This window comes from Parasteatoda tepidariorum, chromosome 1, assembly GCF_043381705.1.
Source record: "Parasteatoda tepidariorum isolate YZ-2023 chromosome 1, CAS_Ptep_4.0, whole genome shotgun sequence".
NCBI lineage: Eukaryota > Metazoa > Arthropoda > Arachnida > Araneae > Theridiidae > Parasteatoda > Parasteatoda tepidariorum.
Window position 1 is genome coordinate 27,790,840 of NC_092204.1, and position 17,891 is coordinate 27,808,730.

Here is a 17,891-nt window from a genome sequence, read left to right on the forward strand (position 1 = left end):
ATATGCTAAAAAAAAAAATTTTTTTTTTTTAAATGAATATAACTAACTATTGTTTATAGTGAACTTATTTCTAGGTCCACAGACAGATCACTGTAATGAGGTTTGACTTTAAACTTTTTTTACAGTGTAAAATGTGAAATAATAAGAGTGAAGTATAAGTAAATTTCTATTTTATTTAACTATATATAATTATTTTCTGAGAAAATGATTAAGTATCAGAAATGTACAGTATAAATAATTTTTAAATCATACATCATATTAATAAAAAATCAACATAGCGTAATCAACAAGTTAACTTTCTACACATTTCCGATAAGCACATAAATCTCAGGAGGGTAGTAACTCAAATGTAAAAAAAAGAAGTTCCAATTGAGCAAAAAGCAGCAGCTTTTTAACTTGGAAATAAAATTCAATGGTCCCAAAAATTAATGCAAATAATGATGTTTTTTTTATTGTAAAAAAATTAACACAATGATAAAGTTTTAAGTTGTCTTGGCTCCTAATTTTTCAAGAACTTTCAGTCCTTTTTCTAGATATTCTTCTCTGGATAGCCAGAAAGTATCTTTGTCTTTCATTACATCAGCAAGAACTGAGCCACCAATAAAAACCATGTCTTTTCTTCTGGGAGGATCTTCAATACGTATTTTAAATTTCTGCAAAGAGAGGGATTCACAAATGATTAAATGAGATCATAAGATTAAAATGAATATAAACAGCAAAATATTGGTGAGCTTTTTAAAGTCAGGGCACAGCTCAAAATGCAAGTTTAAAAAAATGGATACATTTTTAACTACATGTTTAGGAAAATCAACATTTACATAGCTATTTAAGAAAATAGAGATAGCATTTGATTTCCTTTTTTAAACTTCCCTTATGAAAATTGTTCTTTTTAAGTATAAACAAATCCAAATAAGTTTGCATTTGACCAAATAACTTACAACATTTATTTTAAAATTAGTCTTGTTTCAAAAGATATTTGAAGTCGACAGTTCTTTTTACAACCATTCATCATTTGAAGTTCCAAATATGAAGAAAGGTTACGACTGTAATATACAACCCCCAAGTCCGGAACCTTGCCCTGTATTGATTATGCTTTCAATTTAAAAGAAAATAAGTTCAAAGCTCCTTGCTCAGTTGTTAAATTTTAAGACGAACTTGCACATTTTAGCATAATGAAAAGGCACTTTTCGATGTATCCATTTTCTTAAACAAGCACTTCGAGCAGTGTCTAGAATAAAAGGTTCCTTGACGAAAAGTTCTTTAGAGCATAATGTTAAAAAAAAATAACCTTTTGGAAAAACTTTTTTTAGTAAAAACAACTCTTAAAAAAGATGGATTACAATGCAACAAGTGAACTGTAAAAATTTACTTTTCACAATGATATTGAATGGAAGCTATACTGCGTTTCCTTCTTTGTTGAAGCCTCTTTTTCCTGAAGGATAGTCAACTTAAGAATAGAATTCTTTTTAAAATTTTTGATTATATAAGGGGAATAGTTAAAAAAGTTTTTCTTGATGTTTAGATTATTACTAAAAGGCAGGTTTCTTACGAAAAAAATTTGAAATTCCTTTAAAAACAATCACCATAAAATAGTCTGTAGCAAAAAAGAAAAGAAAAAACTATAAACTATAGTAAAGAAATTTTTTTTCTCTATATATTTAAAAATAGAGTATACTTGAAGTTAATTGGGGCAGATTCGTTTGAATTATGAGGGATGCCAATTAAATCAAAAATCACTTATTCTACATTTTCGTCACTATGGTTTTGGTGATTCTTGCTCTTTTCCAATGCCATTAAATTACAACTTCGTATCTAAACGTAATGCTCTTGGGAAACAGCAAGATTCATCAAAATCATAACAGAGAGAGGAAAAGTGTGGAGACTGAAAATGGCATAATCTTGAGCCCATTCCTCTTACAAAGAGTTAAGTCGTACATTTTTCCAGGGACAGAGGTTGCAAGGGGCAATTTTTAAATTAGATTTTTGAAAAATACTCACGGCAAGTTTCTCTGTTTCTCCTTTTAAAACCCTCTCCAGGTAGAGCTGTTTAATTTCTCTTTCCAATCGACTGGGTAAACCTGGATACATGGTCGAACCACCGGACAAGACTATGTGCTTGTATAACTCGGGCCTTATGTCAATATCTCCTGCCTGTATTGTGTTAAAGACTAGTTCGGCAATGCCCTGTCCTTCCACATTGATGAGATGTGGTTGAAACAATGCTTCGGGGGCTTCAAATCTTTCACCCCCTAATTTGATGACTCTTCCATCAGGCAGCTAAAGAAAAAGAAAAAACTTTATATTACAGAACCCTAAAATTTATACTTGAAGAAAAAAAAATTATTTTTTTAAATAAAACTTGCAAAAATCGCTTATTTTTTGAGTGCCTGTAAATTGTTTATTAAATTTGCCGGATTCAATTTTTGCTGCATAGGTATGTCATTGAATTAGTACAAAAAATACAGAACTGGTATAATGTGGCAAATTAGTCAGCAAAATTAGGACATATTTCCACCTATATAGCAGATTTTTTTATAGGGGGGGGACTTTTTCTTTTAAAATTATTGGATTCAAGAAAAATGCTAGAGGAGAAAAAAGCACATACATTTGGCAGGGAAGATAAATTATGCTGTTGTCTTAGGGGTGGGGGTTGAGTTCACAAATTTTAAGCAATAAATTTAGTATTTAAAATAGGGAAATAATAATAATACTGAAAATAAAGTTTTGATGTAAAGCTTCGACCAGTTGCTGGATATATATTTTTCTTTTTGACATATTTAGAAACATAAAAACGAAATTGAACACAATATTTCAAGTATAGAACTTTTCTTTAAACTTTTAACATACTAATAGATTAACCAACCAGATTGATAAAACAAATGATAAAATTGGCTTATTTTCTTGAAATTATTAAAAACTAGTAGTATAATAATTTTATAATAAATAACATAAAAATAAAACTATTAATTTATGTACGCAAAATTTAGTTTTAAAAAATACTTAAGGTGCTTTTAAAACATAATAAATGCATAGTGTTTACCAATATTGCTGAAAGATTTGTTCTGTCCAGAGAAACTTAAAATAATTATTTTTTCTTCAACGTATTCTGATCTAAATTATTTTACTCTTCATTGGATATCTAACTGTCAAATTGCCTCCCTGACTTTAATATTTTAGGATGTTTAACTTGAACATAGTTTAACAATTTTATTCATTCAGTGATTAGTTTGCAATACTTAAAAAAAATAACATTTAAAACACTTCAGTTAGAAATATTAACTATTTTAGCTATACTATAGTTTTTAAATAATACTGTTAATACATTTTATAATAATACTGTTGAATCATAAATGTAATGTTAATACATTTTATCAGATGATTTAGCTAGTAAATATAAAAATATAATAAGAAAAGAATGATTGAAATGAAAAAAATCCTATATCAATCGAATAAATCCAATTTTGAAAAAAAAGAGGAAAAAAAAAGGATATATTTTGCCAACCCTTCTCCATTTGCAATGGTTCTGTCGTGAATGCACGTGATTTTACAGTAGTCTATCGGCCAATTCTGATCGTTTTCGGAAGCTATCTGTGTATTTTTCAATTTCCGATGTTTTTAGTACAACACATAAATTTCAAATTTGATTTTACAGGTTTCGGCATACAGAGTTCGCAATGATTCCTTTGAGATGGGCTTATTTTTGAATGAGTTATTGCTATTTTTGTAATTTTCCTTAATTTATGATAACCAGTGTAGTAGCAATAGGTAGCCATTAATGTACAAAGTAAATAATTCTAACAATTAGTTCTTTAATATATTAACAGAATTACTTTGTTTTTAATAATTTGTTTTAAAATTCTAAAATATAACTTGCTTGCAGTTAAAATAGACTATTCACAAGGCTGGTAATAGTGTATTTTAAAAATTAAGTTATATTATTAAGTTATATTACGTATGTCATTTTCAATTGCATTTTGACCATTTCCACACGCTTTTTAAAATTTTGATGTTATTCCAACATACAAAATTTGCATGTAGTACATTTCTTTTTGACACGCTTGATTTGCTATGATGCTTGATTCACATAAATCTACATCATTTGTTGATCATTTTATTCCTCATAATAAATTTTTTTAAGCTTCCCTTTCCGCATGATTTTCTTAAATTCCTATATTTTTAATGTGGCGTGTGAATTTCAAATATGAGTTATCACTACTTGACAAGCTTGGTTCACAGATCCCATTGTGCATTCACACCGTTTTAAGTAGTTATCATAGCTTTTTCATATGATGATGTTTTTAATACAATGTTATTACAAATTTCAAATTTTGAATTCCATGTATTACCTTTAACCGCTTCCATCTTAAAACCACATTGTTTTCCGATTGCGTTTTTCAGTAGTTATAAATAATTTTTTTGCCATTTTTATTTTTAAATTTTAATTATTTTTTGCCATGTTATTTTCTAAATTTAAGTGCTATTAATAGGGCGCTATTAATAGAAATCTTGACTTTTTCGGACCTTCAAAATTCTTTTGCAAATTCGTGACTTTCATGACTGGTAGATACAATAATTGGTATATACATATAATTGGTATAATATGGCAATTGAAATAATTTAATACAGTCAATCTGAAGATTTAATATTCTTTTAAAAATTGGAATAATATTTTTAGTTCAAGTGCCTCACGAGTTTTGAATACAACTAAACCTGCTTAATAAAAAAAAATCAATTTCTGAATGATCCTTCAATTATCCATTCTTAAAAAATTTCTGTGTATATTGAACTGTTAATTGGATAAAAATTATTTTAAATACACTATATGAAGAGAAAAATACAAATTTCGGAAACAATTTATCTCCATCATGTAAGATCTGATTTCTTGTTCTAAAATTAGTAAATAAATATATGACACTCAATTAACCCTTATAAAAATTCATTTCTTTTATTTTTATACAATATTATTCAAGTGTCATAAAAATTCAAAAATAACATATCAAATAGAATAAATATTTCACTTAGAAGGTCCTTTAAGTCAGCATGACATATTTTTGCGAATTAAGAATTTTTAAGTTCGTGATGGAAATCAGAAGGGGAAAGAAAAATGGAATTTTGCGAATCCTAGGAAAAGTGACACCCCTGATTTATCATTAAATGATGTATACAGATGCTACATTATGAGCAGTATTATTTTTTTTAAATTTTAACATTGATTTACATTCTCCAGGGGTGATTGTGAGCCCAAGTAAAAATTCCGGAATATTTCTTGAGTTAAAAAAAAAAAAAAAAAAATTTAAATTGAAAAAAAATTTAAACAAGTTTTTTTTCTTCCCTTTTCTCAATATTTCTTAGTTTACTTAAAATATATTTAAAATTTTACACATACCTATGATGACCTGGAGAAGTAATTAAAATTTACAAATATGTCTTTCTTAATGAAATTATTAAAAATGAATATTCATCATGAATATAAGCTTATAAAGTATCTCTCTGGCTCTCCCTTACAAACAAATCAAATAAACTGTGTTTTTAAGTTCCACCTTTCCGGAAACTTCTATGATCAATGATTTTTTGAAACATCTGGACCTTTGATCTCCGGTAACTTCCTGATCACTGTTAGCGAAAATTCCGGAAATCCGGACTTTTTCCGGAGCACAATCAGCCCTGATTCTCTTAATGAAATCAAACATAAATAAATTTTTAAGAAGATAGAAAATGCATTTAATTATAAGCTTTTCAGTAACTCTCTTTAATAAAGGGAATCTTACTGTATAGGGCTCCACTAAGAATGTAGTTTCTAAAGCCAACTTTTGTTCTTGCTCTATGTTATAACCTATGTAACAGAGCTTCTCTTTGATCATTCTAACAGTCTCAAAGTCAGCAGAGTGGTTGAAAGCGTAGCCTCGGAGTAACAGCAGCTGTTAAGAGAGATTTAAGAAGAGATGAGAAATCTATGAACATATGTTGTTCTAAATAAAGTATGAAAAGAAGTATACCTTGATGAGATATCGGGTGATGTCTCTGCCAGCAATGTCTAACCTCCGAGTCAAGTGGGAGAGTGCAAAACCCTCATAAACTGGACAAATGTGAGTCACACCATCACCTGAATCTACCACAACTCCAGTGAAAAGACCTTAATACAAACATTTCAATTAAAAATTAAATATTTTCACACAAGAGCAGTTAAAAATTCCCACCAAGTTATTGATTATCAATAAATAGAGTTGCAAGTTTAAGGTGGGAAAAAAAGGATCGAAATTCAGGAAAGAGTTGCAAAAAGTTTTGAAATTTTTGTGGAAAGAAAAATTCACAAATGAGTATACAACATATGCACTGTAAAGCAAAACATAGATATGACAGAAATAATAAAATAAAAGCATATACAGTACAGAACCTTTTATCCGATATTCAAAAAACCAGGAAATATTTTGAGCTTTTTTTCCAGCATTTTAAATTAGAGGATTAAGGCAAAGAGAAGAAATTACAGTCATTCTTGAAGTTAAGTCAAGGGAAACGTGGATGGAAGATTTTTTCTTCCCGGGTTTTGGAGAAAAAAAATTTTCTTCTTTCACCTTGAAGATATTCAGATCCAGTATGGATGGGAAAGAGAAAAATTCTTCGTTTCCCTGTGCATGAGAAAAAATCAGTGGTTTTCGATAAGCCGCTATCAATCGAACGTAAAGGAGCAGCATGCAAATTTCGTTTCCTCTTTGATTTACATGGAGGAAATGGATTACACCTGCTTATCAGTGAACTGAAGGTAGTAGAGCAATAAAAATAAATAAAGTGCTATACATTACAATGTAAAGATAATAAAAAGAAAAATATGAAGTGGAAATGCAAATTTTTTATAATACGAAAATGGCTATGTTTTATTCAACAATAAAGAAGAATTAAGTTTGCTGTTCAGCATAAAACCTTTTATCTGGTTTTCAAAAAACCGGAATAAAGTTTCGCTTGCCTTTCTTGCGATATTGAACTAGAATGACTGACATTGTAATGTATAGCACTTTATTTATTTTTATTGCTCTACTACCTTCAGTTCACTGATCATCCTTGAAGTTAAATAGATAGAAAGGTTGGGAGATTATTTTACTTCCCATCATCAAATGCAAAGAAGTGGCAGACTTAGATAATATGAAGTGAATACAATTTTAAAAAAACTTTCCCCATGCATATTGTTAAGTCTTGTAACTAGCTTCAACCCTCTCAATCACGCATTGTCACTTAATTCTGATAATAAGATTACCGGAATAGAGGTGATCGAACTAAACCACAATTTAACAAGACATGTTGATGCTTAAAATTCTGTGACGTCACCTGAAATCAACAATGTATGAAACAGCGAGTTTGCCAACTGAATGGTTGTAAAATAACACTCTTTTCCCAGTAGAAAACTCCTGTCCATCCAATTCTCAATAGCTGAAAGTCAAATGGAATGTGGAATTGTGGGGAAAATGCAGTTGTGCAAAGCAAAGAAATTTGTCTTCAATCAATCTATGCCAGAATGCAGAGTAGAATGGAATATTTCATTTTACTCTAGTTTTGAAAATCAGATGAAACGAACAGCTTCTTTTCTTCCAATTTAAGAGGAGGAAATATCAGCAGGGAAATTATAAGAAAAATGCATTACTATGCTTTACTATACAGACCAAATAAAGTAAAAAGAGTGAAATGAAATTATAGATTTTTAATTAGAATACCTAACCAGCTAAAATATAGCTATTTTAAAAAATTCAATATCAAATTACTAATACAGTTAAACCACATTGAATTATTTAATATTGATTCAAAAAACCTGGGAATATCGGTCGCTCGGGATAGCCAGGTCCACAACATTCCGGTCTTCCTACTGTATAAGAGCTAAAAAACTTTTTTAACTATTAATTTTTTTATGCAATTGAAGAATTTTAAATTAGTATAGTGCACATTGTTATTGTCATTTATGTTTTTTTTTGTTCATGTGTAACATATTTTTTTACTTCAAAAACAATCAGTCCATGCTATTTTTTGGTACTGAAAAAGATTGAACAGCTACTTTGAAATTTCGGAAATCATCTTGTCTTAGATTTAAAAAGTTGCTTTGTAAGCACTGAACTTATTCAACTTCAAATATAGAGCCACTCTATCAAATTTGAAACAATTTTGGCATCTAACAATTCAAAAATTACACAAGTTTTAGAAACTAAGCTGATTATTTATGGAAATTCACAACAAGACAAACTTGCAACCCTAATAATTAAAATATCATAAAATGCATACCCTGAGCATATAGAGCCAAAACAGCTTGTATTGCAATATAAGTTCCTGCAAACTCATATTTTTCAAACATGACCTGTAATTAAATGGAAATAATTAATGCAATGACGAATTTCAAAATTAAAGTTATGAAGAAATTTATGCACATTAATTTGGGGCAAAAACAAGTTAACAGTCAAGAGAATTTTTAAATGAAATAAATACATTAGAATCAAAGTTTTTTTTAAAACATTTTTCATAGTTTGTGTAAATATAAATTTCTTATATACTATAACCAGGAAACATAATTAAAATATTCTTTGTATACTTAAACCATTATTTTACAAACACAGATATAATTTAAAAGACTATATAAAATATAAGTTTAGGACATCTGCCTACAATAATAGTTTTCATGCCCCAAAATTTTAGACTTAAAAATTCTTTTATGGTACACACAGTCTACAAAGGAATATTGGGTAGACAAGTTTTTTTAATGTTGTTTAAAATTTACTAAGCGAAGATAATTAACTTTGAATTAATTTTGCATTTTTTTCCAATCATACTTTCTTAACAAATGAAGTTTTTTTAGAAACAATACTCTAAATAATGTTCAGAAAAGAAACCGGAACAAAAGACAATTTCTAGTGTTTCAAAAAACATAACTCAGTGAAAACTTTTCAAACACAGTTACAAATTTATCCTGATAAACTGTTCCCCTCACAGCATTTTCAAATACATCTTTATTTGAAAGCAAATGTCAAGAGAAAATAATGTGAAATATTTTTAACTTGTGAAAATTGTTGTTGTTGTTAATTTACGTCGCACTAGAGCTGCACAATGGGCTATTGGCGACGGTCTGGGAAACATCCCGGAGGATGATCCGAAGACATGCCATCACAATTTTGATCCTCTGCGGAGGGGATGGCACCCCCGCTTCGGTAGCCCGACGACCTGCGCGCGAATGTGAAAATTGTATAGACTTAATATTTTAATTTTTATATTTGGTTTTTAATTTTGGCTTATACACCCGGCATACCAAAAATGTGTTATTTCTTAATTAAAAACATGGGGTCAATTTATAAGTGATATCAAGTATAGCTATTTTACGTAATTTACTAAATTTTTATTTTCTTACGAGGGCAAGTACTTAAGTTTTTAAAATCTGGCAACAAAAATACAGCTACTTTCAGCTTAGAAGATTTTTATCAAAATTCATTTATGTGATCGTCTATGTTTATAGAACATCAAAAGCTGTAAAATTCTATTAACTGAGATTTTTCAAAAAACATAAGTGTTAAGTAATTATGGAGTTATGTTAAAAGGATTTCAGAGCCATGATTCTTTATGACTTTCAACAGGGTTTGACACAGAAACAGTGTAGAGGTAGAAAGAAATTTACATTTGGTAGTGAAGCACCATCGAAGGCAACAATTTACAACTGATTTAAAGAATTCTCCTGCGATCGTAAGTATCTCAGTTCAAAAGAGTTGTATATAACATATAATGAAATAGAAACATCTTTAGACATTTTAAGAACCTGTGTACATTCCATATTTACATAATCACTTAAAGGTGAAAAAGATGCACTCGCGATGGATCACCACAATTTATCTCAAGCTCAAAAGGCAGCTCGTGTGAAATGGTACCACGAAAATCTAAAAAAAATTCAACCCAAGTGCCTCAAAATGTGTGTACAATATCAAACCCTGTGACAAAAGCTAGATTTATTCCGGTGAACCAGAAACAAAACAGCAAACCAGTGCTTCGGTGTTTCCAGGTGACCCTAAGCCAAGAAAAGTTGTTCGTTCTAGGACAGCTACCAAAAAAATTATTGCTTCTTTCTTCGGTAAATCAGGTCATATTGCAACCCTTCCTTTGGAGGATAGTAGAGCAATCAATGCTCTTTGGTATACTACAATTTGCTTACCAGAAGTAGTTACAGAGGTAAGAAAAAACAATTCAAAACACCGCATCATTTTGCACCAAGACAACGCAAGCTCACACAAAGCTTGTCTAACTATGGATTATTTGAAGCACACAAAAAATCAAATTGATGATTCATTGTCCGCATTCACCAGACTTGGTACCAAATTACTTCTTTTTATTTCCGTTTATAAAAAATAAATGCGTGGTCAACATTTTAACAACCTGGAAGAGGCAGTTGAAGCTTACAAATGCCATGTTTCTGCTGTGCCACGTTCAGAGTGGCATAAATGTTTTAAAAATCGATTTATTTGAATGAAAAAATGTATCTATGCCACAGGAGAATATTCTGAGAAGCAATAAAACATATACTTTCATTAAGAAATTATTTCATATATTACTTTCTAAAAACTTAAGTACTGCCACTTGTATTCTTGAATCCAAAATTTAAGTCTTTTCCTTTGCTCAATAAAAAATGTTTTTTAAATTTTTTTTTTTTTTTTTTTTTTTTTTTTTTTTTTGGGGGGGGGGATTCTCAATGCTAATTTATGTAATCAAAACTTAGAAGTTAAACAATCCAACTCATTAAGAAATAAGAATAAGACATCTAATAAAAAAAAACTTTTTTTTTTCTATTGTGAGTTTTGGTTTCATAACTATAGAAATAAAAGTTATATATATTGATTAAATTTACAATTGTGCTAATTGTATAAGGCATTTAAAAAGTTTGGAATGTAGGTCATTTGGTAGCATAAATTAATAAACATTTGCTTAAAGCTATGTCAGACAAATATGCCAGTCAATTAGTGCAGGGAAACTTTTTTTTATAAAACAAAGAGAAACTAATAAATGAAGTAAAAATGTGTATTAATTAAGATAATCAAATGTTATACCAATGCATTCTGCCAGTACTATAAAATAGAATTTATAACAATAATTTCAAAATTACTTAACTTAAAACAGTGAAATTTTCATACAATGATTCTATTTCGATTCTTATTTAATCATTTAAAATTCAGCCTTACAAGAATGCAATAATTGAAACTTATACCTAGAATAACAGCAGGAGACACAGCGACCCCAACGCTATTTTGCAATATTATGCAGAAATTCCTCACTTTTAGGAATCACAGTAACACACTTTCATACTGTTCAATTAAAATTTCAGATATATCTGAAATAAATGTGTTACCTTTAAATCAAGAGTTGACGACAAAGAAGAAATCTAGATCTAGCAATTACACTTTGCTATTATGCAAAAAGCTCCATGTTGCAGGCGTGTCGCAAAAAAATTTATAAATAATGTACCTAAAACAATTAAACCAGCAGAGCTAACTGCAAACAGATATATAAACACTCTCAAAGAAAGAATTAAATATGTGTAAACAATATCATGTAAAGAAGATGTGCATGTTTTGCGGGACATTTAAAAGGAAATTCAGTGAAATGTCTTTATTGTTGTGAGAACTGTCAAAAAATTTAAATAAATCAAGCATTGCATATTTTATTGTTTGAAAAAGAGTATTTTAGTTCACTATTTTTAATATCTATAATTATTATCATTTACAAAGAGTAGGAACTCAGTTATCTGAATATTATTATACAAAAATATAAGTATAATTGAAAAAGTCATAATTTTCATATTACTCCTTTTTAAATACAGAAAAGTCCCTACTTTAACATCTACTTTATCGTTTAATAAATAAAAATAAATCTTCTTTATCTAATTATAATAAATTAACATGTTTATAGATTTTACTTCTAGATTTTCTATCTTACTTGAGAATAAATATGAGACATAAATCATTAGGCATTGTGTTGTTTCTGAATTCTGTTGTTTTTTTAAAATATAAATAATTAGAATTTAAAGAGAGAGAAAAAAACATAGATAAGATAAAGAAAATGTTACCTCAATCATTTTCTCTCTGTTCTTGAGTGGATTCATAGGTGGTTCAGTTAATAAGACTTTGCAGTTTTTAGGATCTATGTTCATTTGGTTGGGACCAAATGTGTAATCCCAAACATGGCACATGTCTTCCCAATTCCTAACTATACCATTCTCCATAGGGTAGGCAACTTCCAACATTGATCGTAATTTACTAGCTTCATCACCAACCATTAAATCCTTTTTTTTGAAGAAGAAAAAAAATAATATAGATACATTAAAATAAAGTAAAATTATTGTTGGGTAAATTTAGCTTTTTCAAACACAGGATTAGTAATTATTTTTCATGTTTCGTATTCATTATTTATCGTTTCTAACTGTTAACTTTTGCTTTTTTCCCAAAGATTAAGAAGATGTAGGTTTATTAATTCAACATCTGATCCTATATCAAGAAGAGCCAGCTTAATGGTGATTGTTCAAATTGGGTACATATAAATGACACATGATTTCCCTATGATCTTCTCTTTGTATGGTTTCTTTTATATTTATATTACATTATAATTTCCTTTCATATAAATATTTTTTCAAATGAAAAAAAAAAAGTTTCTTCTTTTTAGTTTTTATTTTATTATATTAGTTTTACAAGGTAGCTGCAAATGCTCAGAATTTTTTTTCCCTAATTATTGTAACTGGTGGCATAAATTTTAGAATTAATTTTTCTTTTATGCCTTACTCTTAAACATAGATACAGCTCCGTGGCAGAATTGCAATGACACAGCGCCGTTATCGCAGAACGTTACAGGGCTCCTGCAGAAAGATTTTTCTTTTGAAAAGTAAAAAATTTTAGTTTTCTTTTCTACAGAAATACACGTAAAATTTGAATCATGCATTTAGATAAATCACTTTTTTACGCGCTCAATTTACGTTGATAGTATTGTAAATCGATGTAATGTTTCAATTGAACTTTTGACAGTTATTAATATTGACTTTTATGTGGTTTTTAAATATCCTGATATGTTTCAAAGAATATGGAAAATTCAAATCGTGTATTTGGGTATTTACTTTTAAGGCAATGATTCTATCTAATTTTTGACAGGTATTGCTATTGATTTCTCCATAGTTTTTAAATCCGATAATTTTTATACAATATTATTTATTACAACAACCTAATCTCGAAACGAAACACGTATTTGAGTAACCCCTTTTTGAGGAGTCCGCCTCNCTTGCAGAAAGATTTTTCTTTTGAAAAGTAAAAAATTTTAGTTTTCTTTTCTACAGAAATACACGTAAAATTTGGAATCATGCATTTAGATAAATCACTTTTTTACGCGCTCAATTTACGTTGATAGTATCGTAAATCGATGTAATGTTTCAATGGAACTTTTGACAGTTATTAATATTGACTTTTATGTGGTTTTTAAATATCTTGATATGTTTCAAAGAATATGGAAAATTCGAATCGTGTATTTGGGTATTTACTTTTAAGGCAATGATTCTATCTAATTTTTGACAGGTATTGCTATTGATTTCTCCATAGTTTTTAAATCCGATAATTTTTATACAATATTATTTATTACAACAACCTAATCTCGAAACGAAACACGTATTTGAGTAACCCCTTTTTGAGGAGTCCGCCTCGAGGGATTTCGTTTTCGATCTTTTTTTCGGCTACGCGGGTTTCATGATTTTTAATTATTTTTTTATTATGATGATTGTTTACAAAATGCAAGGAAATAAATAACTAGTGTGCTCTCCCCCGCCAACAAAATGCGAGAATATCACCTATAATATTAGAATAAAAAAATTATTACTTGTTCAATTTTTTAAAAAATAATTTTTTTATCTCGTAAACACAGCGCTTTTTGTATTTTAAATTCGTAGCATATATGTTTGCTATTATTAAAAGTATCTTGCGGAAAGATATCAGAGCTAGAGAGTTTTGACGCAGATAGCTCGAAAAAATTCTGCCACAGGGACATACAATATGTAACAAAACACACTAGTTAATAGATTTAAGAATAAGCATTTTAAAAAATTATTACAAGAACATATTGAAAATTTTTAAAAAATTTTTTTAGATACTTCTAATATAAATTTATTCATTTTCTCACTTAATGGATATTTCAGTTAAGTTTCATTACATATCTAGATTATAAAATTCCAAGACTTAATTCATTTTGCAGCTACTTTATTCTAAAAAAATCTTGTTCAACTTAAAACAGTGATAATAGTTTTTACCCTATTGCTAAGATAAAAATGTTGCAAGTATAATATTACAGTAGGGAACCGATTATCCGGAACAGTCAGGACCATCGCTATTCCGGATAACTGATTTTTTCCGTTTTCCAAAATCGCTACAAAAAGCTGTTTTTTTATTGTTAAACCCAACTAAAAAAAAAATTTTTTTTTGGAGATAATCTTAAAAAGAAGAAAAAACGATAGAGTAATACACTAATGATTATTTCCAAAATAATGGTAAGGTAAACACCTTTCAAAAAAGAACGAAAAATCCTAAAATCTTATGAGGAAAAAGATTTTTTTTTAAAAAATGGCGGGAAAATTTATCGAATTTCGTTCCGGTTTTTTGGTTTTCCGGTTTTCTGATTTCCGGATAACGGGTTTTGTACTGTACAACCATAAGATGAGGCTCATATTAATCAGAAAACTCATTTTGACATTAGTCAATATATGTAATGTAAGATTAGAAATCTAGTTGATTTAATTATAAAATGTAGATAATCTAAAATCACAATCTGTCATACTTAACACTTACTTTTCAAATAAAATTTAATTCCCTTAGATTTTAAGGTTGAATTTGTAAGATTCTTTCATATTTTTTTATTTTTATTTGAAATAACATACTTTTAAGTGCAATTTTAAAATTCACATGCATAATAACAACACAATTTTAAAAATTGAGCTTTCAAAAATAAGCATTAAATATAACTCACACGAGCATCAGTTGGAGCATCCTTCAAGCCGCATTAAAAGTAAAAAAGCATATCATAAAACAGTTAAATATTTTCTTCGCATGATTGAATACAAGTAAAAATTCAGTTGTGTTAGAACGACTTCTGTATTAGTAATGACATATAAAAAAGTTACCATAAGCCAACAATAACAAGGTAGTGGCATACATATGAAAAAAACTAAAAAAAACTCAGAGAAGGAGACTGACTTCAAAGGTACAAGCTGTAGAAATTTCAGAGCAGACCACTTCGATTTTTTTTTTATATATATATATAAACAAGCACCAATATGGAAATAGTCCCTCTGTATCTTCTTATAAGGATATTTCTTTATCAGAATTTATCCGCACGAACTAAAATTGACAAGGTGCTAAAGGGATTTTTAACTTGAAATAGTATGTACACGAATAAATATATATATGAAATAAGTAAGTGGAAAAAACAAGATTATTTTTTTTAGAAAAAAAATTCAACCTACTGTCTTTGTTTCAGGTTTTATTCACAAGGAATTATATTTAAAAGTGGTTCGCTGTATGTGGGAAGGGAGATGGTATGTATTGGCTTGCATTTGCCTGACGAAGGGGACAGATTTTGTTTTCTCATTTAACAAGTTAAATTTTAATTTTCTTACATTTATTTAATAAATTTTTATTATTCATTTTATTATGATGTCAGTAATAATAGGCTAATAAATACATTTGAATATTTATGTAGTTATACATACATCTTTATTACTGATGTATTATTTTAAAATATGTTTATAAGCCTATTATTTTAAAATCTTAAATAAAAGAAACGGCTATTCAACAGAAAACAATAAGGAGTTTACTGAATTTTAAAAAAGTACTGATCACAAGAAAAATATGTAGTAATAATACTATAGGGGAAAAGTATTTATAAGCCATGATAGGTAGTTAATACAAATACTGTGACAGTAAATAGTATTTTTTTTTTTTTTTGCTTATGTTGCAAATGACTATAATGTAAAAGGCATATGACTACACAAATATTTGTTTTAATAAGTAAAAATTTTACAAAATAATTAAAAGATTATTCACACTTCATATTGCAGTAATTTTTATTTGAATCATGGAAATTAAGCTTAATACTAGTGATGTACCGATTATTCGGTCCTTTTGCCAAATATTCGGATGTATTATTTAGAAAACTATTTATCGACAAAGTTTTTTTAAAACTTATTTGTTATTTTTATTATACAATTATGAAAGAACTCATTCAGGTTATTTCGGATTGGGTAAGGTATTACGAATTATGCTCATACAAGTAAGCTTCAAGCTATGAATTGTACCCTTCATGTTAGAACCATTTTGAAATATTTTTTGAATTAGTTTCTCTTGCGCTCGATTGTCCGGAAATAACCAAAATTTGATGTTCATTTTGGACTAAAACCCAATGCAGAAACCTTTACCTTTTCATGAAATATAGGAAACAGTTATTTTATTTATTTATTTCAAATAAAAGTTAAAAAACAGAATAATAAAGATTTTTGTTACTTTTATCCAACACAGCATGCAAGGTAAGACAATAGATAATTTTTTACCATATACATTTCATTATTATTATGAGTTAACATGTTTATAAAAACAATAGTTTCAGAAACTAAAAAAATAATTTATAATATAACTTACTTTTACTTCTATGTCTCCAATTTTGTGAGCAGCTCGAATAATCGGCCGGCCAACAAGAGATGGAAATGTGAAAGCAGGGAAATTAGAACCGGCATAACCACACTTGACGAACTAAATAAGAACTATCAACTTTAGGACCAGTTTTGAAAAGTTACTAACATACAGAAGTAATAATTTATAGCAAGGATTTTCTTTCATCACTACAATTACGACTTAATTAAATAGCGATATGTGATATAATCAAGCATACTAAGAGAAATTCTTGCGACAACATTTAATGAAAAATTATCTAAATTTAAATGGATTTAAAGTGGATCGTCTGACAGATAGCTGGTCAAATTGAAATCGAAAAAAGAATGTTACTCACCCCAGTTCCATTATCACATATGATCACTTGTCGACCTTGGCTATCCATATTTGTTTACAATTTATAAATGAATAAATAATAAGCTTTAATTTCTACTTAAAATGTAATTTATAAACATTGACAGACCATTGTCGGCAACAGGAAGGGTGGTCTAAAACAAGTTATGTTGCCATTTTAAGAATTGATAAATCCTAAAATGATGATTTAATTTAAAAGCATGACGAAATGGAAATATCTTGAGAGCCACTGCTGTTCTATCACGTTAACCCTACAAATCTGCGAAGGCATCTGGAATTGGAGAGCGCAAAAGCTTTTTTTACGCCAAGATTTATCCGGCGGGTGGCAGCTGAATTTTACACGGGATTTGAATGAAAAGACGTGTTCTACGTAATGGGTTGCGGTGAACAAAGTATAGTTTGTCTATAGAAAGAACTTGTGTAGTGTATCTTCCGCTACAAAATATGTAATAGACATGTTAACTCGATTCTATGGTGGGGTACCTTTTCATAGATGAAGGTTTACATTGCCGATTACTCCACGCCCCATATTGGTGACCCGGACGTGATGTGAATATGCCTACTTCGATGGATGGTCCACATTGAACAGTTAACTTGCTGCTTGTGACTGCGACATTATCCACCTCCTCGCACTGTTATTACTCAGTCTCGTCTCAATCACACACAACGTCAGCCTGTATACACTCGAATGCTAATGGCAACACAGGAGCAACCATTACCATGAACTTAACACAGCTCTCACGATCAGCAAAAGTACTGTAATCTTAATACAGCTCTCCCGACTTCTCACAAATCAGCAATGAATCAACTAGTGGTCAATTCAGCGAATTCTATCACAGA

At 29.0% G+C, this 17,891-nt stretch overlaps 1 protein-coding gene across 2 annotated transcripts; it reads right to left on the reverse strand.

The window, feature by feature from the left end:
* Window positions 1–153: 153 nt before the first annotated feature.
* Window positions 154–17,416, reverse strand: LOC107446362 (Actin-related protein 2). Of its 2 annotated transcripts, XM_016060985.3 has the most exons (9): window positions 17,035–17,210; window positions 16,668–16,778; window positions 15,001–15,021; window positions 12,074–12,289; window positions 8,263–8,335; window positions 5,997–6,133; window positions 5,769–5,918; window positions 1,999–2,277; window positions 154–653 (listed from the first exon to the last, which is right to left on the reverse strand). In XM_016060985.3, the coding sequence occupies exons 1-9, from the start codon at window positions 17,080–17,082 to the stop codon at window positions 483–485; spliced, it is 1,206 nt and encodes a 401-aa protein (XP_015916471.1). In that variant the 5' UTR covers window positions 17,083–17,210; the 3' UTR covers window positions 154–482. The 2 variants fall into 2 exon arrangements, with proteins under 2 accessions (XP_015916471.1, XP_015916472.1); XM_016060986.3 differs by lacking the exon at window positions 15,001–15,021 and having other exon boundaries at window positions 17,035–17,416.
* Between the last annotated feature and the right edge of the window lie 475 nt (window positions 17,417–17,891).

Coding starts and splice junctions, on each gene's coding strand:
- LOC107446362 (XM_016060985.3), bottom strand. CDS start 17,082: ATGGATAGCCAAGGTCGACAAGTGATCATATGTGATAATGGAACTGGG. Junction 15,022..16,667: donor TTGGAGACATAGAAGTAAAA/GTAAGTTATATT, acceptor TGCGGCTTGAAG/GATGCTCCAACTGATGCTCG. Junction 12,290..15,000: donor ATGCTCCAACTGATGCTCGT/GTGAGTTATATT, acceptor TTCAAAAAAAAG/GATTTAATGGTTGGTGATGA.